Source organism: Cavia porcellus, unplaced genomic scaffold, assembly GCF_034190915.1.
Source record: "Cavia porcellus strain 051 isolate PalLab524CR breed Dunkin Hartley unplaced genomic scaffold, mCavPor4.1 scaffold_30, whole genome shotgun sequence".
In the NCBI taxonomy this organism is placed as follows: Eukaryota; Metazoa; Chordata; class Mammalia; order Rodentia; family Caviidae; genus Cavia; species Cavia porcellus.
In genome coordinates, this window is record NW_026947513.1 from 22,344,632 (window position 1) to 22,372,330 (window position 27,699).

General features: G+C 38.1%; 1 protein-coding gene across 4 annotated transcripts in view; it reads right to left on the reverse strand.

Moving 5' to 3' along the window:
- Window positions 1-2,504: 2,504 nt before the first annotated feature.
- Atp8a1 (ATPase phospholipid transporting 8A1) overlaps window positions 2,505-27,699 on the reverse strand; it is a 215,491-nt gene continuing 190,296 nt past the window's right edge. For all 4 annotated transcript variants that reach the window (XM_063240470.1, XM_063240472.1, XM_063240471.1 and 1 more), the window contains 4 exons: window positions 16,529-16,617; window positions 15,727-15,819; window positions 8,330-8,421; window positions 2,505-7,111 (listed from right to left, as the gene is read on the reverse strand). In XM_063240470.1, the coding sequence (XP_063096540.1) occupies window positions 7,014-7,111; window positions 8,330-8,421; window positions 15,727-15,819; window positions 16,529-16,617 (372 nt within the window). In that variant the 3' untranslated portion in view covers window positions 2,505-7,013. The remainder of the gene's footprint in view (window positions 7,112-8,329; window positions 8,422-15,726; window positions 15,820-16,528; window positions 16,618-27,699) is intronic.

Below are 27,699 nucleotides of genomic sequence, written 5' to 3' on the forward strand. Positions count from 1 at the left end.
GTTAAATCATAGAAAGAGCTGTAATACTCTAGAACAAAAGTGAAAGGCAGGGCCAGGTATTTGGCTCAGCAGAGTGCAAGGTCATGAGTTTGATCCTCGGTACCAAAAAAAAAAAAAAAAAAAAAAAAGGAAAAACAAAAATAAAGTAACATTATGCCACTTCACAGGTTATGGGAGCACGTTTTGAGGGGCTGGGGAAATAGCTCAGTGGTACAGCCCCTGCCTGGCAAGCATGAGGTTGTGAGTTTAATCTTGGTTCAAAAAAAAAAAAAAAAAAAAAAAAAAAAAAGGCTAAATACTGTTGTTTAGGGGAAAGAAACAGAGAAAATCGCCCTACAGTTTGACAGTCCCTGATAACCTTTTGCTAGCTTCTTTTTATTGGCTGGGGTGGGCCACTCTCCCATCCCTATTAGTCAGCTTTGTTTCACTATAACAAAAACCCAGGGATAGACTTTAACAAAGAGAAAGGAAATATTCAACTTACAATTTTGGACGTTCTGGGCCGTGATTGATCACCCTATTGGTTTGAGTCTATGGCGAGGGATGCATCATGGCAGCAGCATGTGACGTAAAGAACCTGCTCGCAGCTTGAGACAGGGAGCAATGAGGAAGAGAGAAGGGTCCCACAGTCCCCGTGGAGGACATGTCCCCAGCAATCGAGGCACATTTCTCTAGGCCCCACGTCCTACATGTCCCACTACTTTACAATAGCGTCACACTGAGGACCAAGGCTTTGGGGAAACATTGGAGATCCAAACTACACATGACCTATACATGAAGCTTTTCATTTACTTTAGAAAACATATTTAACACAGTGAACTTGTCTCAAACTGTATTATTCACTCCAAAGCAAACAGATTGAATTTTTTAATTGTTCAAATGGATTGCTTATTTCTTTTAACTTTTTTCATCTGTTTTTCCTTCTCGTAGTCAATTTTTCAGATTGCCTTGAATCTGTGGAAATTTCCCAAAATCCGATAATGAGAACGTTTCCTGAGAAATGGACAGAGTCACAACTAAGATTTTGGCACATTAGTGGTTCAGTTTTGCATAATCTAAAAGGTTTATTTAGCATATGTTCAGGGAAAAAAAGCATTTACAGGCATGCTAAGCTACCAAGGGAACAAATTATTAACATATTTCTTTATGCACACAGCTATTTTAAAATTGCAATTAAAAATTCATTATTAATGAAATTCTGGCAGGGAAGTCTTTTCAGTTGCTAGGATAGTTTTTATGTACTTGAAACTAATAAAAACTGGATGTTAAAGAAAGTGTTCCATATTTTCAAACAATTTTTATTAGCCTACTTGTGAAATTATCCAGGTTACAAGACCTTTATTTATTAAAGTGAAGTTGGTTGTATATTACTGAATGGAAAGGCCATAAGCATACAAAACAGATTTTAAATGGAAATGAAGCCCTGAACTTATGGGAGTGTACTTCAAATTTGCTGTTTCCTTATGGTAGTAGTAGAAGACATCTTAAGTCAGTATAAACAAAGCATTTAAGGGGAACGGCATTGAAGGTGTAAATTATGTGACACAGTTCACAGCTAATTTCTCGATAAATGGTTTGCTGTGGTTTCACATGAAGATCCAGATCCAATTGTCATTGGGAAGATTGTAGGAGAGGGCAGGGGACTTCAGACAGCTGAACACATGGGGCTTCAGACTAATAATATCAGAAGCTCCTCCAGTGTTCTGCCAGGACTCTTAAACTAATGCTATTCTTTTTTTTTTTGTCTTTTTCATTTTTACCGGTACCAGGGATCGAACTCACGACCGCCTGCTTGCAAGGCAGGTGCTTATGCCGCTGAGCTAAATCCCCAGCCCCCAACTAATTCTATTCTTATTGAAGGGTCATTGGCTTGACTTTTACCAAAGGATGCTCTTTTTGATAAAGCTATTCTAAATTCTCGTATTCCCCTGTACTTCTGCAGCATATGTTCAATTTTATTATTTTCTGGTTACTTTCTTAAAATGTTATTGGCTAAAAACAGCCACTTTCTCATCAATTAAAAAAAGGTGAACTGTTTCAAAACACTTAGTAAATTCAGCCAACCGAAAAAGACAGAAAACATGAATGAGTTGTTTACTTGCAAGACGATTTAAATACATAATAGGGACAATCTTATGAAGCTTTTCTGACACACTCAAAATACAGTAATTTTATTTAAAAAAATTCTTAATGATCAGAACCAGCCCTCTTACCAAACTGGAGTTAATACCCTCCATTTCACATTTCATGTAGCTGGCTTAAAGTGAAGGGCTGTTTTATATATCACTGCTACAAAGCTATCAAAAAGATAACCCTTTTCAGACTATAGTTACTGTGGATTTGAAGGTTTTATAAAGCAGTTTTTTTTTTGTCTTTTTCGTTTTTATTGGTACCAGGGATCGAACTCATGACTGCACACTTGCAAGGCAGACGCTTATGCCGCTGAGCTAAATCACAGCTCCTAAAGCAGTGTTTTCTAAAACTAGAAATCAAAAAGTCAAAAATTTCTTTATGTCATGATAAAGTTTATTTCATTTTTAACAACAATTAGTGGACAAAACGTTTAAAATTTGCAGTTTAAAACATGCACATCCACAAAAGGCCAATGACACATAACATTGCATAGAAATGAATATACTCAACTTTAATAACTATTTATAAAACACAGTGCATTGAACATCAGATAAACAAACCTGAGGAAACCACTACAATCACAGAACCAACACTCTCCACTCATGCAGCTTCACAATTTCTACAGCAGTTTCAGCAGGAATGGTTTTTCATGGAGCTGAAAACACTACTTTATCTTTAATGCAAACTGCAGTTTTCCATAGCTGCCTTCCAAGGCTGCCTTTTTAACCCTAATAAAGCTGAAAATGTGAAAAACAAATCTAGAATTAAACAACGAACAGTATTTACTGTTTTTATGGCTTCTATTCTAGAACCATGAAACATAAAAATATATATATTTAATATTCTGCTCGTATCTTTGAAAGAGTAGACTACCTATGGAAAAGTATTAATTCAAACTAAGTAAACATGAAATCTAGATTTTTTTAAACCTACTTAAGGGAGATTTATTTGCTGAGAAGTTTTGTGAGCTTTATTAAGAAAAGTTCTTAGAGGCAAGCTAAACAAAAGATTCAATTAAATTTGTTCGAATTTATAAAATAATCTACTTACTAAAAAAAGATGTGTGGAGGACCAATTAATTTGTCCACTGAATATTAAATTCCAGGTAGGCCATGATAGAATTTTATAAGGCAGAAATAAACATCAAGATTTACAGCAATAGTCATGCATTGGCCTGGATCACTTTAAATATTAATTCATGCAAACCATAAACCTATCAAAAACACAGCTGCTCTCATACAGAAAATAAATCAAGATGAAAAGTGGAAAACATTTATTTCATCTCCTTCAAATTTTAACTTATATTCCACCTTAATAGCTGTTGAAGGATAATTAAGATGCAGCCACGTTTTTTGTAAGTTTCACAAGTGACTTCAGTTATTTTAATGTGAGAAAAATCAGACAATGGTACTTTAAGAGACATCATAGAAATGTTCATCATTAAAAAGCGTTTATTAGGCACTGAGCTGCATGGTGTTTCCTAAGTGGAAAAGCATTCCACAGATACTCATTGTGATGTAAATGGCTGGGGATTTTCTTGATAAAATTTGCAGATGATTATTTATAAATTTAAAGACTTAGTCAATGAAATAACTTTCAAAACCAGGAATATCAAAGGGCAATTGCATGAAAACAAGCCCTAATGATTATAGGGCCTTCTAACACTTAGGACACAAAATAATAAAAAATTACAAATATATCATCTATTACTTTTTGACTAGCATTCACTTTTCTGAAAGAACATTTTATACATACCATACAGTGCACATAAGGTAGAAGAATTTAGCAAGTGACTCTCATAGTTGATATTCAGAATGCTGAATTTAAAAATTAAAATGTCAGAATTTATAATGAGGATTAAATGATGATTGATTTCTAGAATTCATCCTTCCTCCCCACTCTGGAAAATTAAGAGGCCTCCTTGATTCTACTGAATGATTATACAATTCATGTAAGTGCTAACTTCATCCAGCAGAATACACATGCACCTAATTTGAGAGAAGCTTTTCCAGTGAGTTTGTGACACTTCTGACACTTCCAGCACAGTGCAACAGGACAGCACGAGTGGAGCGGGGAGAAGGAGCACACTTAGCATTTTAAGTTTACTACATTTCCTGAGTAACACTGTTTTCCTGCTAATAAACTCTGTAATATAGTATCTTTCTGGGTGTGAGACACTGATATATTCTTATATGAATATATAAAACATTTAAAAAGTCCATGTTCAGTATCACTGTGCAGTATTCAGCATTGAAGAAGTAACTCCCAGCTTTTCAGTGCTAAAGGAATGAAGGTTTTGTATTATAAGTAGTATTTCCTGAATTGTAAACATTATCAATAACTGTGTTAGCATCTGCCAGAGTCTCTCCAAGGAACTTTTTAACTGAAGAGTATGTGCTCTTTATTTTAGAAAATATATGTTAAAAGTCACTTTGATTGGTTATTTTAATCCTGGTAAAACTATGTATCTTTTATTTCTTCTGAATCATGAAGATTAAAATTCAGAGCATTTTCTCTAATTTTACGAAAACTGTCAAGTCCCTGCAATTACAATGCTGTGTGAGAGTTTTAACAAAGCGGTCATTCTCTGCCCACTATGCTCTACCTTCACTCAACAAAGAAACTGGTTTACAGTCCATAATTCAAAAGTTGGATCACTGGACAAACAGGAATAAAGCTTTCACATTTCTGAGCATATTGCTGTTCAGTGATTAACCATGAGTATTCTTTTCATGTTGAAGAGCATTATTGAAAGTCTGTGTTTCAAGATGACAACGAAACTTCTAATTTTCATGTGTAAGTCAGATAACTCAATTCTATTTCATTCATATTATTTTGATATTAAAAACTTGGAGAAGGATGCACTTCATTCTTATTTCTGGGTTTGATCTCAACTATCACCACTTGGAAGCCCAGGAAAATATACCCTGAAGATCCACCCAGCCGACAAAGCCTGAAACTCCAGAATTTTGAAGATGATCTTAGACTCTGTGTCTGAGGACTTGCTCCATGTTTTGATTCATGATTTCTTAATCTGAATCTCAAATGAGAGGAGTCTGAGAAGTGAAATATATCAACTCCCTATTCTCTTTTGATTAGAATACTTGTATGTATTTATACATCTTATTTGCAGAAAATGTGGTTGTACACTTGTAACCAGGGGCATATACAAAGAAATTTATATATAAATGTATCAATGTATATATATATATAAAATCTAGACTGAGAAAAGGGGGAAAAGAATGTGAAATGATTAAACCTGGGCAATTTGGAAAAATCACCTTTCTCAATTCTAGCTGACTTTTTGTTTTATAGTTCTAACTATTTTGCTGGTTAAGTCCACTTAAAGGCAAACAGGCTTTTGAATAAAAGGCAAAAAGTTTGCTTCAATCTTTGAAGTATATCTCAAAGCTAGAATTCCTTTTTTTCTTTTTAAATGAAAGCATTATTCAAAAATAGTATAGAAAACTTGTGTTTTTTAAACAGCCCCTTCACCATTTACTGTGTGTTGGTAGCAAAATAGGCATTTTTCAGATGTCATGGAAATGCTAAAAATTATTAAGCTGAACATATGCTTTAAGACATATAAATAAACCCTACTCATGATGAAAAGCATTCTTTGCCCATAAAGTAACAATTCTAAGTAAAACAGTATTTCTAAAATGGGGAAAATGTGCTACTTAATTGTCCCAGTAAGTAGCACATGATTAATCTGAGGAACTGCTTGACAAATGAAAGTGAACTGTGAACTAATTTTAGTCTTAAGTAAAGGGACAGCCACTGTAACACTGAGTATGCTACGTAAGTTAGCAGGCATCTCTAGGGGAGCAACAGTGAGAACCAAAACACATCACAAAAGCTGAGCCTGTGCACATTACAAAAGCCCATGCACTGATCCGACATATTATTCCAAACATCGAGATAGAAGCTTTGGAAACCCCACATAAATATGAAAGCACAATTTTCTGAAGAGGGGAAACTTTAAGACAAAATGACATCATTTAGACACAGCAGAAGCCAGATTTTTAGAAAATTTAAAGCCTGATGAAACTACCAGAGATGAATGAGATGTAAATGCAAGTTTAAACATCAGTATTGTAATGACAGCCACATGAACACATGTGCCTTCTAACTTGGACAAATAAGAGAAAGAAGCACTTGTAAGGCTGAAGGTGCAACATCACAGATTTTAGTAGCAAATGCCTTGAAATATTCATTTTTGCAAATCACTCTCACATTTGAAAAGTCAAGCATGCAGATAGATCTTACAGCAGGACTGGAAGTAAACTTTCTCTTAAAATTTCTGGGCAAATGACTACTGAAATGAGAAATACACTTACTGAACTTCTTTGGCAAACATTTATCAAGACGGTTTTTGACACAAACACTTAATAATGCCTTGTTTAGAAATGCTCAGTAAGGTGAGTCAGGTCCGTAAGAACGCTGGTTTCAGCACATCCTGATATCTAAGTCTGGATACAACAGTCCCTTTAACTGAACTCCATTTTAGAGTTTTTTCATGGTTGGTCGCCTTGTGGTTAATGAACTGATAGTTACAGTCCCCCATCAATGGTGTAAGAATACTGACCTCTCCTCAGCTTAAGAAATCACCCTGGCAAGATACAAGGTCATTTTTGATTTCTCTTTACAAAGCTTTAGCAAATACTTTAAGAAATCTGAGAGAGATGGTGTTACAGTGTGGTTGCACAGTGCTTATGTCTCTAATGTACATGAATCTGGAAGTCCACCAGTGAGATGAGCTCGGATCCACCTTTCCTCTCCATGGACCAGACTGGAATTGGTCAGCAGACTGCGGCGACGACCTTAGATTGCGGTAGCTCTCCTGAGAGACAGGAGGGCCTGCCTCTCAGTCTCTTCCATCACCATTCCTCTGGCCTCTGCTTTGTGGTGTCATATGCTCTAATCACCTCAGACTGGGAAACAATTCCATTCTCATCTTGAGAGAAAGCATACCCATCTATAAGGAAAACAAAATCATCATCGTGACACCAGTGAAAACCACTGTACTCTGAGTTCTGAGTGCCACTGTCTAACCTGGGAGCTCATGCACCCCTTCCACTTTGAAAGCCTAAGACACTAATTTTCAACATCTGGAAAGACAAAGTGGGATGACTGAGGGCCCCCAGGGTAGATACCATGAACTTTGCTCGTACTAGACTGGGCAGGGCTCTTCAAGTCCCCTCAGTTCTCTGTCCCACCCCTTTAATTTTGCTTCCCCTCTACTGCAGTGGGTGAAGGAGTCAAGTGGGTCCTGACATATGTCAGGTAGATGAGTGCAGCACAGTGATGTGTAGGTAAGTTAATAAGCTTGACTGAATCACTGCACCACAGACACAATTCAAACAGTGCATTGCACTACACAGCGATATACACACAATTATTTATCAGTTAAAAATCGAGGAGGAGATAAACACAAAGGGCTGGCGACGGTGGAAAAGTGGTCTGCTTCCTTTGAGTAACCTTCTTGGCTCTCAGCATCTACAAATGAACTCACGGATGTCCCAACTCAGCTGGATGGGGTGTAGGGATATGAAACGGCCCCCAAGGGGATCATATCTTTAGAAAAGGCCCCTTGAAGCACAGTGAGCAAAAGCATTAAACATGAGTATATATAAGTGAAAATAAATTATATGTGGAAACAACATGAAACAAAAGATATATTACTAGCACAAATAAATTTACCACAGGGCTTTATATATTATATCCTCTTTTAGATCCTTGAAATGTTAAGAGGGCAAGATACCTAATAATTTCTTACAACTCTAAATATTCATAAATATTTCTGGAGGGGAAAATATATGTTTCCTTGTGCTGTATGAAAGCTGAAAAGGCCCTTGCAAAGTTATTCAAGTAGAAAAGATAACAACAGAGGCAGCTTTTAAGAGTTAAGATTTATCTTACTGGTTCCTTTTAACATTTAAAGGCACAAAGAATGTGGAAATATTCTTGTTTTTCTTTAAGTGAAACAGACGTATTTTAAAATGCTGTATCTATTACAAGTGAGCGGGTGGTGGCCAAAGGATTCTCTAAGCATAACGTCTTACAGATACATGAACGTGTTTTATGTGTTAATTTAAAATAGTTTAATATTCCCCAAGTCAACACACTGCTCTGAGAAGTGCCAGGACATGGTAATGGCAGACAGTTTATTTAAAACAAGGACTCAAATACTCACGGAGCAGGTTCTGCTGCAAAGACTCAGAGCGGTACAGATTCACATGGTTCTTCTTGAAGACGTTCTTGAGCAGCTGCGCCCTCTCAGTGAGGCTGCGGAGCAGGTGCAAAGGTGTGAGGTGAATTAGCAGCTCAGTGGAGCCCTAGTCGGGCTGCAGGAGCGGCAGGGAGAGCCGGACTCAAACAAAAGACCCCCGCGAGCCCTGCGGCCTCACCAGATTCTTTTACTCCATTTGCTCAGATAGCAAATGAGATTTCAAATCTTACATGGACACTTTTGAGGCTGTTTTCCCCACAGCCAAGGGGCAGTTAAGAAATGAGTAAAAACATTTCCTCAGTTCTCCTGCAATCACTGTTACATTTAAATAAAATAGAAGCACAGAATCTGTACAACAATTAATAGTGAAACTCACAAAATCACCCAGCATTTTAATTTCTAAAACCTCCTGTATATTCTTAGCGTAGCACTTTTAGAAAAAAAAGATGTTTTATTATCATTCTCACACTTTGTACATGTGTTCATGCAAAATAGTATTTTTAGTTATGGTAAAGGGATTCATAAAACTATACAAATAATACATTTTATAGGTAGAAAAAATTTATTACCACTCTAGTAGCTTAAAATCTGTCAATTTCATTTTAAAATGATTTTAGAATAAAATTTTACTAAAGTATGAAGAAAAGTATTTTTCCATAAATGTTTAGAACATCTCCACAGCTACAAACTCACATACTTAACTATGCAATTTCTAAAAGAAATCACACGTTTTCCCCTAACTGAAATATAGGTTAAATATATGAATTTGAGTAATTCTGAAATGCACTTAACAAACTTCATCAATCTTCCCAATCATGCCATTTCTTCATTAGTTGATTAAACCTTGCTTTGATATCAAAGAATTTAATAAGCAAGAGGAGCAAGTAAGTAACTCACATGCATCGTAGCAGATGTTTATACAGTTTTGTTTTAATAACTGGAACCAGCTCAGTTGAAAAATTTCCATCTTTTTTCTCATTTTATAAAAGCTTAAGTTGCTGGAAATTATGTGAGCTCTGTATTTTGCCAATTTTTAGAGACCTTTAAATGGAACAATATTTATCATATACAAAAAAGGATCCCCTTCAGATGAACTCATCGTGGAAATGAATTAGACACACACACAGGCAAAAACTGAAGGAAAATATTTAGAAATGTTGACATTTGCAGTAATCTTCCACACATATTTTTAAAAGTTTAGGAATGTTAACTAGTACTTACTGGGCATATTTTATTGTCACCAGGAATTAGCTGTATTAAAACAAGAAAACTACTCTAAAACTTCAGTGGTTCTGCAATTAGTTGTAAACTTTTTTCTTTCCCCAGCCAGGGACAAAAACAGATATAAGGAACGAGAAAGGGTCGCTTTGCTAAGTCACTTTTGTTACTCTACTTTTTAAATGATCTAACATTACAGAGCCTGGGACCCAGAGGGACACTAAAATATGTAACTGCTTGGAGGAAGTCGGCAGCTTTAGCAGCAGGTGGTCTGATTTTGCTAGCAGAGCATGGGAGGGGGGCAAGGCCTCTGGTGTTTAAAACTGAAATCACTACAGGAGACTGGAGGGTAGCAATGTATCATTAAGCCAGCTGCTTCTTCCTAAAAGGCATTTCCCAGGTTTTCTAAATCCATCATACTTAAATCGCTAAAGCGTTAAGAAGGTAGGTAGGTAGGAGAATTCTGTCTTTCAAATACTATGGTGATTGAAATAGAAAATATGATGCAATTTTTTTTTTTCCTAAACAGAAAGAAAGTCTCCTTCTTAGGAAAGCACCACATTTCTCAGGAGAGGGCACGGGCTGTGGAGCCTTCTTTTGGTTTGACTCTGGGTCTGCTACTTACTACCCGGCACTGTAGGTAACCCTTTCTTGGTCATCTCCTCTATGAAATGAGGACAATATGCAACCCTCAGGTGGACTGTGAGGGTTTAGGGACTTGTCATCACAGTGACTGACACTTAGGAAGCACTAACAAATGCTAGTCCTTCCTACTCTTGTGCTCCAGATGCTAAGGAATTTATTATAAAAAACAACTAGAACAGAGGTCACCACAAATGGAACTTTGTCCAGATAAACTGTGCTGCCTTGGTTTGTACCCAAGCTTAGCTCATGAGCGATGTGTAAGGCTGCACACGGGTTTCCACTTCTAGTCCCCTCTTCTACCTTGTTCCTCAGAAAAGGATTAGGCTTCTGTTTTTCCTGAGCTACTTCAAGCTTTCTGCAGTAGCCCTTACAGGGACGGCCTCTCCTCTGGCATATAAACACCATTCCCAGGACTGTGTTTTGCAAATAAGCAGCCACAGTGCGCCATACTACCTTTAGGGAATGATCCATCATTTCAAAATGTATGCAATTCTGTCTCATTCATGTTTATACTGATATTACTAGCAAGTCACATTATAAAATGTACCAATAACATGTTAACTTTAATAAACATATTAAAAGTTCAGTTTTTGTTCAGTTTAACAGTGTGAGAGGATGGTGGAAAAATAAGATATCTTCTTCCAATAAAAAGCACATTTATTTTGCTATTATCAGTGTTCCTAAATCTTGGATGATCTTTCATTTATACACCAAGTCATGCAAATTCATAGCAATTACCATTTAAATATTGCTACCTTATTTCGAAACCCACAAAAATGTTGCAGCTTAGGTATTTGGTGGAGGTGAGTGAAAAGTTACAATGCTTAAACATAATATTTCTTTTGGAAACACTAAAAACAGTGCTGGTAAAAACCCATGTGCAGTCTGGGACAGTGTTGGAATGTGTTGTCTTAAGGTAATTTCCATAATCTTTGAAGGGCAGTAAACTTGCATTTATCCATATATTGGGCTGGCACACTATTTTGGTTGGCTTATTAAAGTGAATTTGCAGAAGGTAACTAAGCATTCCTTTGTGGAGTGTTAATGTGCACCATGTGAAAGCTGTGCGGTACTAGGACAGGAAGATGAACAATGACCCTAAAGGCCACTCTCTTGTCCTAGTGGAGACAGCATTTCATTGTTCTGTCACTTGTCTTTACTAATGTCAGGAAGAACCACTTTTACAGAGATGAGATTGGGCTGAGGAAAAACATTTGATATATTCCTTTATCTTCAATCCACATTAGGGCATTTATGCTATACTGATAAAGAATTCAGTGTAAAATCTGAAAAAATACAACTTCTCATTATTTTGGGGCAATGTGTAAGCTAGTATTCATTAAGATGAAAACATAAAGAAAGACCAGGAGAAGCCCTATCGGATCCACAGAACCAAATGACCTGATACCCCTCCGTCTCTACATTTTTCTTCTACACTAAGGCTGCAGGCCAAAGGATGGTGATGGATGAATCAGTGGGACTGACCTGATGATGCCAGCCTGAACATCTACGTAGTAACAGTCACTGCTGGTGTGCTATTTAACGTTTGCCCGTTAAAAAAAAGAAAATTATGACTCTCTTTTAAACTCAAGTGTTTTCTTTCTTTCTGGAGTTATCAGTGTTTTTGGTTTTGATGTTAGAGTAAATCTAAATAAAAGTTACAATGAGGCATAGGTTTCAGAGTTTGCAAGTAATTTTGTCCCTGACAGACAAGAAGCTACGGGAATACAGCCAATCAGGAGTGAGGTTTCAGTTATTCAGCAACATGGTTCAGTAAAGTGATTTCTGCCTTAGCTCACAGGTAACATACTGAGGTTGATGAAACATACTTTACTTCTAAAACTTAATGGAATATAATATACAATTTTCTGGATAATATGGTAAGGGGCATATTACTTCTGCTAGAGATTACAGTTACTATAATAGGGATGTTTTCATTTTTCTCAGAGAAATTACTGTAAATGTGAATTTTGATTATGACTTACAATTTATAGTTTCTCTGATACAACTGTATTTTACATCTAATTTGAGCTCAAGTGTAGTACTTAGGGAAGAATAAAAAAATTGGGCATAATCACCCCAGAAGATCTCTCTTAACAGTTGCATTGTTCCATAACAAAGTAAAGAACTGCTCCACTGGACAATACCTAGTTTGGAAATAGCAATGTATAATTCTTTTTTCATGGATTGTATTTTTATTTCAATACTGATGTATCAACTTTATTTCACAACTGATGTATCAAGTTACCACCAGCACCCAATCATCCTCTCCTATTCATTCACTGCCTTGACCATTTATTTGCTCACTCCACAACACTTATCAGTACCGTTATGTTCCTGGAGCTGAGCAAGGTACTGAGTTCCAGCTATGACTAAGACAGACTCTTCTTTCAAGGGGCCCAGTTTGGTAGGGAAACACTATAATCCAATAAATGGATTATTGAAATAAATGGAATAAATGGAACAATGTAAGTGTACACAAAGCACACAGATAGTACACTAGGAAACAGTCAGTTTTACATAAGAAGAGGTGAAAATTGCATCTGAACTGAACTTTCAAAGCTGGGATTGGAGTGCACCATCGGTGAGAGGGCTACTTGCTCCACAGCAAGGGAAAAGCATGCGCCAAGTCTGGGAGGCATTATGTCGTATGATGGGAAACTACCACAGTAAATGACACATGGCCATTCACCCGCCTCTATATTCTCCCCTCACTTTAGACATACTTATTCTGTCCTTGTCACTTCGTGAAGCAATTTTGGAAGCCTTTTTTCCTGTCTTTCATTGTACTGCTGTAGTTGCCCTGATAATCCTAACAGATCAGAATGCTTACTTTCATGATCACTGCGACTTTGGGGAAGAGCAGGAGTTGCACAGGGCCAGGCCAACAGACTGAGCTGGATGAGGACACCCAGCAAGCTTTACGAGCCTGCCCTTCTGCTGATCAGCACTTGGCAGCAGCAGTCATTGTACTTCTACCACCACTTGTGATGACACTCATGAAACAGGACTTCCAGGACTGCTTCAGAGAGTGCTAAGAACGATTGAGTATGTTTGAGGGATTAGTGGCTGTGTATTTTACTGTAATAAACTTAAAAAAATTAAACACCATATATTTTGATCACATCTTATGAAATACCATGGTGTTTTGATGCTAAAGGACAACAACTATTGCTAGAATCTAAGACATCTGAATTTCTTCCCCGTTGGCAATGCGGTCAAAAACGTACTAACTTCTTTGAAATAATGACATCAGCCTTATTCTCCCAAAATAGTCCTGGCAGTAAAACCAATCTGATAAGTCTTTGGCTTACAATGTAACTGGTTGCTACCTTTTCCATTCTCAGATCCATTTTATTCACTTCTCTTCTAGCAGGAAGCCACTGTGCTTATGTTGGTCACCAACCTCCTGATCACCCATGGCAGCAGTGGCCACAAGGGGCACACGCTGCACCAGGGGGTTTGTTTGTGGTATTCCGCTAACAGCTGACTCATTCCTGAGTTCTCCAAAAGCTGAGTAGCTATTTGAAGCAAGTGAGCTGGGCTGGAGCGCAGAAAAATTTATGTAATGAATTTTTTATGCAGAAGTTGGTGGTCATTTATGGCAGAATTTACTTCTTTCCTTTGTAGGCACTTTGCTTTACTTTATTTAATGGAAGGGGTAAGACACATCACAGACTCACTGAGTCTTTAAAAGGATCTGAATGTCTTCACATCATCTTCCAGCCTGAGTATGAACTATCAGTGTCACTAGTATACTACAAATCACATCAACTACGTATCCTGGGAGGGGCATAATGTTTATAAACAAGCAAAATGTACTCAAAAGGACAGTAATAACATTATCAGTGACTTTTCCCTAATAATTGTTACTAATGGCTTATTCAAAATGTTTACCATGAGAGAGAAGCAGAGAGAGAGAGAGAGAGACAGAGACACAGTCACAAGGGGACCCCGGTGCCACTCCATGGAATAGTTTCTTTTATACAGTGAACTCTGTGATACACCAGTTTTAGACGAATGAGAAGGTGGAGGGAGGAGAACATTTACAATCCTGAAATAAGTATCCCTGTTTTCATTTAAACAAAAGGGCACTGACTTAAGTATGGTGCTGGGAGCAGTGGTACCAAATAGCTGTAATCCCAGCTATTTGGAAGGGTGAAGTAGGAAGGTCACAAGTTCAAGGTCAACCTGGGCAATTTAGATCATGACTCAAACCAAAACATAAAAAGGGCTGGGGTTTAGCTCAGTGGTAGAGCATTTGCCTAGCACGCACAAAACCCCGGGTCCCATCTCCAACACCACAAAAACACCCTTCAGAGGTAAAGTGCTCTCTCAGGTTACTGGTAGGCTGTTTTTGCTACTATACTATGTTCTTGTAAAATTAGTGAAAAAGAGGTGGATTAGTGAGTGGCATGGGCTCAAGCCCTGTCTGTCACTGACAACCTTGGAACCAGTCATAAGAGCCTGTTTCCTCATCTGGAAAAATATGAATGACCCTCTCCACACAGGGCTGTAACAAGGTTCAGTAAGACTGTCCACTGCAAGTGAAGCACCTGGCAGGGAGTGAGCACTCAACAAATGCCAGTGCCGTGTGCTCAAGAGAGAGGCACACAGTGGTGTATGATGTGCTCCTTTGGTCCAGTGCAAGGCAGTGAGAACCAGAGGCCAAGGGCTCAGCTTCCATCCTGGTCTGACACCTATTCTACTGTGTCAAACGTAAAAAATGCCAAATCACAGTGGAGGTGATTCCCAGGGGAAAACATTCCCATGCCTTTGACAAACCTTAGCTAACTTTTGTATGATGAAAGAGAAAAACAAACAGACAAGCAAACCCCCCCAATTCCCCAAACCCCAAATCCTAAGTTCCTAGGACTATCTTCATAATTGTGGTTATCTTCTTTTTAATAATGCTTGTGAATTGAGTACATCTAATTAATTTGCTAATTGTTTTTTTGGTGGGGAGGGTTGAAGAAAACTTAAAAGACTGAACTCACATCACAGATGATATGTAAGTTGGTTCCTAATAACACTGACCACAAAAGAAGTTACGGGCAGTTTTTCCTATGTCACACTATGATTTCTGATTACATACTATGTCATCATCATTATTACTGTTACTGTTTCCAGCTGAAAACCTTTTCCTTCTCTTTGATTTTAATAGTAACTATTTGTAACTGCCTTTTATTTAAAGGCATTAAGCACTAGGCATTGCGTTGTATTCTTTATGGTATTCTTCAATTCTCATACCATTTCTTTTTTATTGATGAGAAAACAGTCTCAGTAGCAACCAGTGACTTTATTATGGCCACACACAGCTGATAGGTTTAATGTGAACCCACACCTGTCTGATTCTAAAATCTGTCAACTCCAAGAGCTCCATGCTAGATGACAAAAAAAAGTCTCACCGCTTATTTCCAACCACTAGTGAAAAAAAAAAGGTACAAATTAAAGTTTACTTGGCAAAGATTATACACAGTATACAATATGTAGTTTACCTTTTCCCAAGCACAACTGCTCCTGGGTCTTGAGATTTTGCCTCAAGCTCCTGAACTTCATCTACTAATGTTTTAAAAGCAGTCCTCTTGATACTGTGGAAAAGAAGGATGAAAATACTTGTGTGAAGACTGTGCAAAAGTAGGTGCCTGCTTTATTAGCATGCTGTCAACAGTAACCACAGTAGAAGTAGTGTTTTCACAGTATCTAAAAAACTGTTGTGATGCTGGGTATTAATACAATCACAAGTCTTAAATGATTTAGATTTATAATATTAAAACTCTCATAGTTGTTATTAACTGAACATCATGTAATTCACTTTAATGATACCTTTTTTATAGGAAGAGATAACATTTTAAAACTTATAACTTGAGAAAAATTTATAAAGGTTTTGTTTCTTTACTCATTTTCTACATATGTTTAGAATTCAGTAAGCAAAGACTGTCTTTTCAAAACTATTAAACTAAATGTGTTTGGAGACAGCAAAATTTCATCTTTTACCTTGTATGAGTTTTGAGGTTCATTTCTACAAATTATTCTCCATCACATAATTTTTTCCAATGCAATGAATGTACTTCTCTTGGAAGTGAACTGAGAAAAACTGCTTTACTTCTTACTTTTAAACTAATTTAGATGCCTGGTTTCTAAATCATGCATTTCTTCTTTATGTATTTAAAATTAATTAATATTACCAAATCCTGTTCTGCAAACCCTACAAGTTTGAGCTGCCATCACAACTGGAGAAACCTGAGGATTCATATGCATTGGTGTTTCTGTGTGTATAACTGAGCAAGGCACACTTACACTTTGTACACCACGTCCAGCAGCAAAGATGCCACGGGGATAAACAACAAACCCATCCAAAAGACTCCGGAACTGAACAACATGGCCGCCTATGAAAAGCATCAGTAACAAAAGTACTTCAAAAACTAAGAAAAGTATCATTCACATTTTGTTTGTCTATGATTTTGGTAAAATAATTTTAACAACATTCTGTAGCTCTGAATGTAAACCTGGAAAATATTTGGAATTAAAAGCTAAATGTATTAAAATATACATTTGTTATATCTGTTTTTTCCCCTCAAGTGGCTAAGAGAGCAAAGTTTTTTCTTTTTTGATCACGTGACGGGAGTCTTATATTTACATGAAATTTTTAGTATAGTGGTCAATATGTGAAGTAACAAATCTTGATCTTTTATTACTTAGAATATCAATCTTTTAGAGCAAACAAAATATACTCTGGGTTTAAGTGATAATATTACACTATAATAAAATAAATCTCAGGAACTAAATTTATTAATTCTGATAAATAAAAATTATTTTTGTACAATATTTCAAGTTGTTTAAAAAATCACCCAAATGAATCATGATGATGACATAGTTAAGGTATCTCTAAAAATAACTATTTAAAAAATAATTTTAATAATTCCATTCTTAATGAGTAATTGAATATCTCAAATTGCTATCAGAGTCCTTCAAGTCATAAAGACAGTATTTCTATGATTAAAAAAGTAAAAACTTCCATTAGTTGTTTGCAATTATAACATAACGTTTATAATTAGATTACACAGAATTGAAAAGGAATAGTATTGTATAACCAAAGCAAAGGAAATGTTTTGGTTTCACTTCTTTGAGTCTATTTATCTAGAGTAAATTTGTAGGACCTATTTAAATCCATAAAACACATTGTTATAATTCTGTGATATATTAACCAAATAACACACGAACATTTATATCCTTTCTCATACAGGAAATCTTTCTTTTTTATCAGATATGGTTGGAATTAAAAATGACCCAGAGCTTAATTTTTCTAGGTAGTTTTACAATTGCACATAAATAGTCCTAATTAGTCAATCTTTTTCAAATTTAAAGATAACTAATTTTAAATTATGTTTCAGATTATCCATTCTCTTTGACTCTCAACTGAGGATCAGGAACTGCTTAACTTTTTCGATATTAATATGGGCTATTGATACAAATCGTTGGACACCGAGATTTTTTTGCTACATAAGATTGAATAGCACTAAACACATTTAAAGTGAACACATTATAAAAAGCTAAAGAAAATAATATTTGATGCACAGAACGGCACCCATATTCTACATACCAACAAGGTAAAAAATATTCACATAAAAGTCACTTTACTTAATACGCAAAACATGATCTTGGACATGTTTGCCGACGTCCTCAATGGTGAAAACCAACAATAACTATGTACTAGGAAATGTCTATCAATCCGGGCGGTTTTGTTTGGATTGAAGGAAGCTTTCTAGGAACTGTAACAACTGTAAACACTACCTTCCTTTTTTCCTTCGGTGGTAAAAGATCAGGTATGATTCTAAAGCATGTAACCAAAAGTCCTGAGTTTCCTTGGTTTACTTTTAATATATTTTAATGTGGGGGGCAAGGGAAGAAAGACTTATTCTTGCCCTCACTACCTTGAATTAAATGTTCACTGGGGGAAAAGGCAAAAGTGGTGGAGACTGAGGCTGCTAATTCTGACCATTGTGATGCTAACTATGAGTGGGGGGCAGCTGGCCCCCACTATTCAGTTCATCGCTTTGGGCTTTACAAATGAACAACATGAATTGAGGAGAGAAAAGTTTTTCTGCATCATATCTGAAAGCCTGTCAGATTTTTTTCTTTTGCAGAGTTAATCCAAACCTAAAAGATTTAAAGCCGACATTCGCATTTAAGACACAGAGTCCCTTTGTATTTTTTGGATGAAGAGGGAGAAAAAAAATAAAATCCCACAGAGGTATTTCCTTCCTTTCTGTACAAGAAAGCTCCCCTCGCTCTGTAGAAACCAGTTTTGTCTTTAACTTTTCACATCTCCCCACTCTCAGGCAGGTCAGCTGGAAAAGGCGAACTAGCATCAGACAATGGCGGTAACAGGAGCAGCCTGTTTGGGGCTGGACTCGGGCTCCCTCTGAGAGCCGTTTGCAAATTGCCCTGAACGTGGGAGATTGGTGGGCTGTGCCAATTGGCCCCCAGCAGCCCTCCTCAAGGCCCTGTGAAACCAAATGGAATCTGCCACAAAAGTGGCTCCTGGGGGACTTGAGAAGGGATCAGCAGACTTGCTGCAAAACTGGTAAGCTGGAGGACAAGGGCCCTGCACAGGGAACAAGCAACTGCTTGTTTGTGCTCCTGACCCATCCAGGAGGGCTTTGAGGGTAAACCAGCACTGGCTGAAAATGCAACTGGGGCAGAAGAATTGTTACAAAATTTCCATGTGAACTTGGACAGAAAGAATGGTGGAGAAAATCCGAGCATTTGACCAAAGCCAGGGGTGTGTACAGATAAGAAGGGCTTTACCTTCTGACCCACATGGGGTGATCCATTAGCACTGGCACCTCCATTTCTAGCCAGAGATCACTGTCACTGCACTCCAGTTCATGCTTACAAGAGTTCAAATTCGCCACCTGCCTATAAGCTTTCGGGATGCGGTTCTTGTCTCTCTCTACTTTTGCTCTACAGACTTCAGGAGCTACTGGGACACGTTGGAGAATGTACAGATTCTTTACGGAAAAAAAAAGGCAGTTTCTGGAAAACCTAAAGCTACATCCTTGGGCACCAACTGTGCAGGTCAGGTGTGCTAGACTCTTTGCTCACACCATCTGTCAGAGTCTGGAGAGACAATTTCTCAGCCTCATGCCTCAGTTTCCTGAGCTGCAGACTGTAAGAATTAAATCCAGTATTTATAATGTGGCCCCTGTTGTTATTAACATTATTACAATTTCCTTCACTCTAATTTTCATATTTATTCAAACACACAACTCTTTTTTTTCTCTAGTGATCTGTCCCGTGAGCTTTGCAAAGGATATTTTAAATCACAAGTTAGTTTACAAATTTCATGGTTTTTAAGAAAATATCACATATTCTTGTACCATCTTATATTCTGAAATGTAATACTAAAATGTAAGTCAATGCCACATATCTCAATTTACTAATCCCTGGTGCCAAACATGTAGCAGTGAGGTACCTGTGCATCTCTAATGGCCCTAGGGCACTACCCTAAGCTTAGGCTACTTATATTACCCCCCCCCCAACGTGTCCGCCAGAGAAACTCCAGCGGTCAGGGGGTGTCAGTTATCTCTCTCCGTGTTCTCAGAATAAAGGACTCTTTTGTTTTATACTTCACATCTTTTGGAAATAATCCTATCAGGTATAACATATTAACTTGGAATGAGAAAATATTCAGAAAATCGTGCTACAAAACCTTTTTTGGGGGAGGAGTGCAGTAAAAAGAAATTAATCTCAATCTGAAAGGCATTAAGAGTTTATGTTAGCAGCAACAATAAACCCAAAAGTGATTATTGAGTGTCTAAATAAAGCTTTATATTTCTAAGTTTATAGCAGTACAAAAAAGAACTGACTTACAAAAATGCAAAACTTCTGTATAGCCAAAAAGGCATAACTTTAAAAGTAAATGATAAGTAACAGAGAATAAATAGTACAAATACATTAAGTCCTGTGTTGATATCAGCTCATAAAAACAGCCCATTTTTCTTTGTAACAATAGATGAAATTCCAAAAGCCAAGCAAAAGACCTGGGGAAGTATTCACTAAAACAGCAGCAAGTTATCTGTATCACAGCATGGTGTGGAGCCTCTTTATAGTCATAAAAACACTATCAAATTAGATTAGATTAAAAAATTGACTACTGGGGTGACAGCTATATTTTTTAAAATTTATATTCTTACCAGCAATGTATTAGCTTTTGGGAAAGGTATCTGGCAGTGTGCACCAATGTCACAAACTTTCATTCCTGCTAACTCGGTAATTCAATTTCTGAGCTACGTGTTAAAATTAGGCACAGTTTCGGTTTATAAACTGGTAGCTCACCAAGTGCTCTGAGGTCAGAACTCTGAGGTCCTGAAATCACTCCTCGCTACCTAAAGGGTCTACAGTCTAGTGAGGGTGCAAGCAAACACAGCAGCCACAAATCACAAACTCATGACCCACCTAGGAAACCTTGTCTCAATCAATCAATCAGTCAGTCAATCTATCGGGTGAGGATGTTGCACTGTGCCCCTGGGCTTAATTCCTAGCACTCTGAAACAACACAGAACAGCAGCAGAACCCAGAGGAGCTCCCTCCTGGAGAGTCACATGCAGCGCAGTACAGTTAAAGCTTTGAGAAGTCTGAAGAAAGAACTCCACATTGTCTGCAAACCACCATTTCCCAGATGCAGTGACTGACCACAGGACACTTTTTCTGTGCAGGACATGTAATTGCTTACCACTGTCCCATGGAAAAATTTTGGTGGAATGCAAATACTTGCTTTTTTAAAAAATGACAAAACATTAATGAAGCTAATAGACACTAGGTGGCTGATTAAATATATGTGTGTCCATATAAGAAAGTGTTATCCAAGCAGTTTGAGACACTGCTCATAGAATAAAATTATTACAAAGTTGTTGTTTAGATGAGTATTAAAAATAAAGACCACATACTCTGGAGTTCTCTCAGGAGCCTTCTGCCTTCCTTCAGAGGGCTAGCAGTTTGTTATCGGCTACATGGGAATCAGCCCACATTGCCTTCTGTCGCCCGCCCTTCAGATGTGGGGACAGCTTCGGCATCAGCCACCATGGCAGACGAACAGGTCCTTTTCTTGCAATGCTTCATACCATACCTCACGTACCACTGTTGTCTTAGTGTCTTCAGAACTACCCACCTCTGGCCAATCATTAGCCCTGTCCCTGTGCTCCTGTGATCAGAAACAGTTCCTAGCTGAGCTCGTGGTGCCAGCACCCTTCTGCATCTAGCCCACCACACTGCAAGCAGAGAGCCGTTTCCAAAGCACAAAGTAGCTGTTAGTAGTTTCTGCATTATACCCATTCAACAGCTTCCCATCACCCCCAGGACTGAGGACAGTGTCTTGAATATGACTTCAAGAGCTTTCCGGCCTGACTTCAGTTTGCCCAGTGTCATCTCCCAGGCCAGCCCCGAGCTCCAGCTACACACCCTGCGTGCTTCGGTTACTGAAAGGTGCCCGTGCTGACTCAGGCTCCAGCTCCGGCATCTGTGACCTCCACGGCCCTTTCATTTACACATCGATGTTACCTCCTCTCTTGAACTCGGTTACCTGACACTACTTTGGGTTTCCTGCCTTCTAATTTCTTTTTTTCTTCCTGTTAAGAGTATAATTTCAGTAACAGGAAGATATATATCTTGGTTAATTCTCCTAACCCAAGTACTTAACTATGAAACAGATGTTCAATAAATAATTGTTGGATAAGTAAGTTCTCATGATCCAGAGTCTGGAGATTAGGTCAGGAACATTAGAGCCCTGGGACTCTGTTCGGGAAAAGTGGTGGTTACTGTTCGCTTGGTTTTGTGTTTGCACGTGAAGCTTCTCTCGGGGGGAGTTACAGATGTTTATGTGTTTTGGAGAGACTGATCTAGCTCCCTAAACATTCTTTTAAAATGTAAGTTGTCTTTTTTGTTAAAAAAAAAAAAAGCTAGGCAACTTACATTAAAAGTTAAGAAAATTAAACCCTATGAGGTATGAATTAACAAAAATATTTTAATGAGTCCGAAGACAGTATAACCGTTAGAATATGGCTTTTTTGGAGGGCGGGAGGGGAGAGGATACAGAATTGGTGAGAAGAGAAGAAAGGTCTTATGCCAGTATCAATGACGATACTTTCTTGGCTATCTAACACGAATGTTTTGCCATGTGAAATAAAAAGCAGCAGAATATAAAAAATCTCGATCTTCCTCTTCATGGCAAATGTGAACTTTATCCTCCGGCTGCTCTGGTCAGAAGGAGGGGTCATTCGTATTTCCACTTTTCTCACAAAGTGGATTCAATCCAATGGCAAATCTTACTCACTTAAAAAAATCCACACTCCAATGATCACAGAAATGCTATTCCCAACAGCCGAAAGGCAGAACAATGCCAACAGATGAGTGGAAATCCACAAGGTGGTGAACAGTAAGACAGCACTCAGCATTCAAAAGGGAGAAACCTGATGGTGTAACCACATAGATAAACACTGGGGACATTGTGCTAAGTGAAATAAGCCAATTGCAAAGGACAAATATTACAGGATTCCACCGGTAGGCAGTATCCAGAAGAATCAAATCCAAAGGCAGAAAGCAAGCCTGTTGTTATGGGCCGGGGGCGGGGGAGAGGATAGAGATTTAACTCCTGGTGGTGAGCTGTCAGGTGGGGAGAGTGAGAAGAATGTGGAGATGCATGTTGGTGACCCTCAGCTCCCTGTCCCATCCGGATCTGGACTCTACTCACCCCAGATCCCCCTGCCCTCACCCGAGTCACTTCCATCCATCTGGGTGCCCTAGTGGGCTTCCCCCTTTTCTCGATGTCCCCTAATCTATTCCTGAGAACACACAGCAGTTGTTTACAAAGCCAGATTATGACTTGCTGCTGTACCTCTGGCAATTAGAACAGTGTTCTGATCCACACACGGCACATTACTCGGTCAAGGAGAAGCATACAGGTTAAGCACAGCTGACGGTGGGACTAGGGTTAACAGCAACTATCTTTGGGTCACAGGGCTGCTGTTTTTCTCTCCTTTTTAAAAATTTTTCACATCTTTTCAATGACTCTAAAATTACTTAGAAGGGGCTGGGGATTTAGCTCAGTGGCATAAGCACCTGCCTTGCAAGTATGAGGTTGTGAGTTTGATCTCTGTACCAAAAAAAAAAAAAAAAAGATAAAATTACTTAGAAATATTTTGGTATGCATTTTATTTTTAATAATTTTTAAAAAATTTTAAATTATTTTAAATAATTTTAATAAGCCAAACAAATTTTTGCCAATATATCTATTTTTCAAAATATTCATTATAAAACAGTATAGTATTAATTATACTATTTTATAAAATATTTATTATTTTCTAAATATTAACTATAAAGCCACTAGTTTCAGCCAGACTTCTTTTCTGCATTGATAACTGTTTTTCTAGGCTAAATTACTATCATGAGGAGATACAGTTTTCTTTTTAAAATTTCTTCCCAAATGGCTTATTAACCAGAAAGAACTGACATGTAGTACCTATTCCCCTATTCAGAGAATGGTATGTTCAGCTAATTTTGAAGCTTCTCGTGGGGGAGGGGAGTTACAGATGTTTAATTTCTCTCATTTTTGTTTCATTTTCCAGTTTTTCCCCTTTAACCATACACACGTCTGGCCAGTTTCTCCTTGTTGGTGCTGGAAAAAGGACCTTTCATTTTTGTCTGCATAGAAGGGTTACTTCATCTTTGAAGATTTAGGTTTTTTTCCAAGAGTTTAACAAGTTAAAGGAAACTCCAAAAGCAAGTGCGTTGTGTGATTCTTAGGATTTGGTTACACAACGACCACGTCAGTTCCAAGAAGCTAAGTGTTCTTTCCCCCAGACACATCTTGGTAGGGCACTTCCTCAGAAGGTTTGCACTGAGAGGGCTGATCCCAAACGTAACTCCCATTCTTCTTCCTTTTCAAACCATCTGCTCTTCTATGAGATCGCTTCATTACTGTCTTCTCCTGTGTCTCCATTAATCCTTCTGGTCTCATTAGGAAACATCTTCATGAAATCACCATTAAAAAACAAACAACAGTGCTTCGAAAACTTGCAGAGCTTAACTTCCAAGTTTTAGGTATTACTTCTTTTCATGGAAGCTTTCTGATCTTTCCAACCAAACCATGCCTCTTCCCTCTCCGCCAGGCTGTGACACCTCCAATGCCTGTCTGTGCTCTACAGATATTTTTCTGGAACAGGCAGATTCCTGCACTGTGTTCTAGTTTCAGCTTCGCCCCACGCAGCCTTGGTCACCCACAGGGTCTTTTCAAGTTCCCTTTCTCAGTCTCTCCATCTCAGTGAACTGATAGGATCTGGTTTGTTAGACGTGAGACACAAAAATAACCTCAGTACCTTGAAAACTAAACCCTGAAACTTTAGCATCCATGGCAAAATGCATACTTTATATAAATAGAAGGCTAATATGCATTCTCCTGGCAATGATGCCAGAGATGCACAGGAAATTCACATCAGCTCAGCAAAATCAGCTCTGCGTTCAGACACTGAAAAGCTGTGTTACTTGAATTTAAATGTGTGAAGGTTTCTGAAAGTGGTTTTGTGCTCCAGGCTTGTGAAGCATCAAAGTACGACCCTTTCACAGAGGCCAGTCCTCTATGTCTGAATTCATGGTACTTGGTAATGGAGTGAAACTTCATGTACTCCAGGTACATAAACATCATATGGTTGGCAGTAAGTAGAGAATCTGCCCCCCTGCACTTTAACCAGAGACAAATATGAAGTTCATGTGAACTGTGGCTATCAGAGATGCACCTCACTGAAACCTTTTAGTGGCTGCAGATCTTGCATAGTCTAGTTGAAACTTTCTTTTTCTTTTTCTTTTTTTTTTTTTTTTTTGTCTTTTTCTTTTTTTTATCGGTACCAGGGATCAAACTCTCGACTGCCTGCTTGCAAGGCAGGCACTTATGCCGCTGAGCTAAATCCCCAGCCCCCTAGTTGAAACTTTCTTCTGAGAAATCCAAAACATAAAAGAATGCAAATTCCAGTTCTACGTCCTTTTTTTGGGAAATAACATTGATGTCTCTTTATTTTAACTGAAAAGAATTCTTGCAAGTTTTAGTAACAAGGGGTGATCAAAATGTATGACAAGTATTTAAATGAAAAGGAAAATTACAGTAAAAGATACACCGTCATGACTCCCCCTCTATGGACACGCTTACCCCATCTTTTTGGTACTTTCTCAAGTGGTTCTGGAAGTTCTCTCTTTTGAGTGTCTTTATGAGGTGGGACAGAAAACAGTCCCTGCTGCTGCCAAGGGCCACCCAACAGAAAGGCAGTCTTGTGAAAACAGTGAGGTGAGTACTCACCCACCGTATTCACTGAGCCTGACCCTGTGTACTTGACCCTGGCTTTCCCCGCAAGTCAAAATAACCACGAATTGATCCAGCGCACCGCCGCAGTCACAACAGCACAACTGAAGACCTCCAGAAGCAGGACTCCAGCACTGCTTCAGGAATGACCGGACAAGCGTGTTGGAAGTGAGCGGGCAGTATTGTGAAGGACATTAACAGCAATGTGTCTTTTACTGTAATAAGTATAAAAAGAAAATAAACATCTGTTGTATTTTGATCACAACTTATAAGTATTCACATCCAATATCAAGGTTTTTGGTGACTTACTGACTTATTACTAACATTGTTTACCACTTTTTCTCTGACCAAATTTTTATTCCATAGTTTCTGGTGCTCTCTAGAACACAGGTTATTCAATAAAGAAGCTATGCACCATGGCTTAGTAATGATGCTAATGACGTCCAGTCAATATCTGACACCTGGTCTTTGCTCAGCTGTCCAGCCCTAGCGCCCACCGTTCTCTGCCTCAGCAGCAGAAGCTGTTCTTTGATTGGCCTTCCTGGACATCTTCAGGTAAGAGTAGCACTAAACAAACTGTCTAGATGATAGCTTGGGGTCCAAGGTCCTTCCTCTGTTAGCCCTCGCATACCCCGACTGTAATGCCTAGCACCTTATTCTCCACTCAAATGCTGGTTTATTCCACATAATATCAACTCCTTAGAACACACCCTCTTCTTAAATTAGGATCCACTGACATCCTGCCACACAGGCATCCCATAAATCTCAGTTGAGCTGGACTGGGCTCTTACACAAGATGAATTACTACTTTCTTCACAAAAATAGGGCAGAAAACTCAAAAAATGATTTTGGAGAAGAGTGTTTTGGATAAACCCGAGATGCTTGCAATTATTTGCAGCAGTTTTTGATTACTCAAAGACAAAGAAGACCCTTGGCTTGGGTTGTCCCAGAACACATAAGCGAAAACCATACAACACAAGCAAATTAAGTGCCAGAGCATTTATGTTCTTTCCTGTGGACATTTTTGGGGACAGGGAGAATTTGGAGAGTGGTGATGGCCCTGCAGGACCCAGACGCAATGTCCACGTTACCACATGATGCAAGAGGCAATCACTGTCTCTCCATCGGCTGGCAAAGAGAACAATGAAATACTGAATGACTAAGCAAGAGATTCAGAAGGAAAAGGAATGCGTTGGAAGCTGGATCAATCAGAAGTTCATCTGGCTCTGTACACACGGATACTGAGAACGACGTGAGAAAGAAAATAGACTTTCTAAAAACGCATCAAGAATGCTAGGAAATGTATGGTTCTGAAACATCATTTTCCAGGAATATACTCCCAGAATAGTAAAAATAATTAAGAACAGAATTTGTTGTTTCATTTTAATCTTTTTCACTATATTATTTAAGAGAACTTAAAAGTAACATAAAAACGAGGACAGAATTAGTAACAAAAGTACTTTTACTATGAGAAACACAACTTTAAAATGTACCATGACATTACTGAATAAGCTGTTCAGGAAAGGGTACATTACCTCAATGCTTTGTGGTTTTACCTGTAATATCATTTTTATAGTTTTTTTTATGCTGGTTTTACATTTTTATCTTTTGTCCTTTATCTGTTTAAGAGCTATTCTATAAAGCCTTCACTGTTTGATTACTAGTAATTTGACCTGCAAAACACAGGACCTATATTTCAAGGCTGTAGGAAATAAAATTTTAAAAAAATTCCAAAATGTGCTTAATTGTAGAAATACGTATAAAAGTTGCTGCACCTTAGTCAGAAAAATCACTGAGAATTTGAGTTACTACCCAATTGACCCCTTCCCCTGTCTTCTTCAGATGTAACCACATTGGCTCTTTGTCTCACACCCTGTCTGTCAGCTCAAAGACTGCATCTCTCTTGGCTGTCCTGCTGTAACTACCTGTGACCATATGATTAGTGTTTGGACAATGAGGTCTAAGTAAAATATTGGGGACTCCAAGAAGAGTCCTAATGAGAAAAGATAATACTCCTACTATTCTGCTGCTTGGAATGGTGGTAAAATGGCTGGAGCTTAGGCAGCCATTTTAGACTATACGAAGAAGTACGGTAGGAAGAATCTCAGTGTCTGATGCCTGC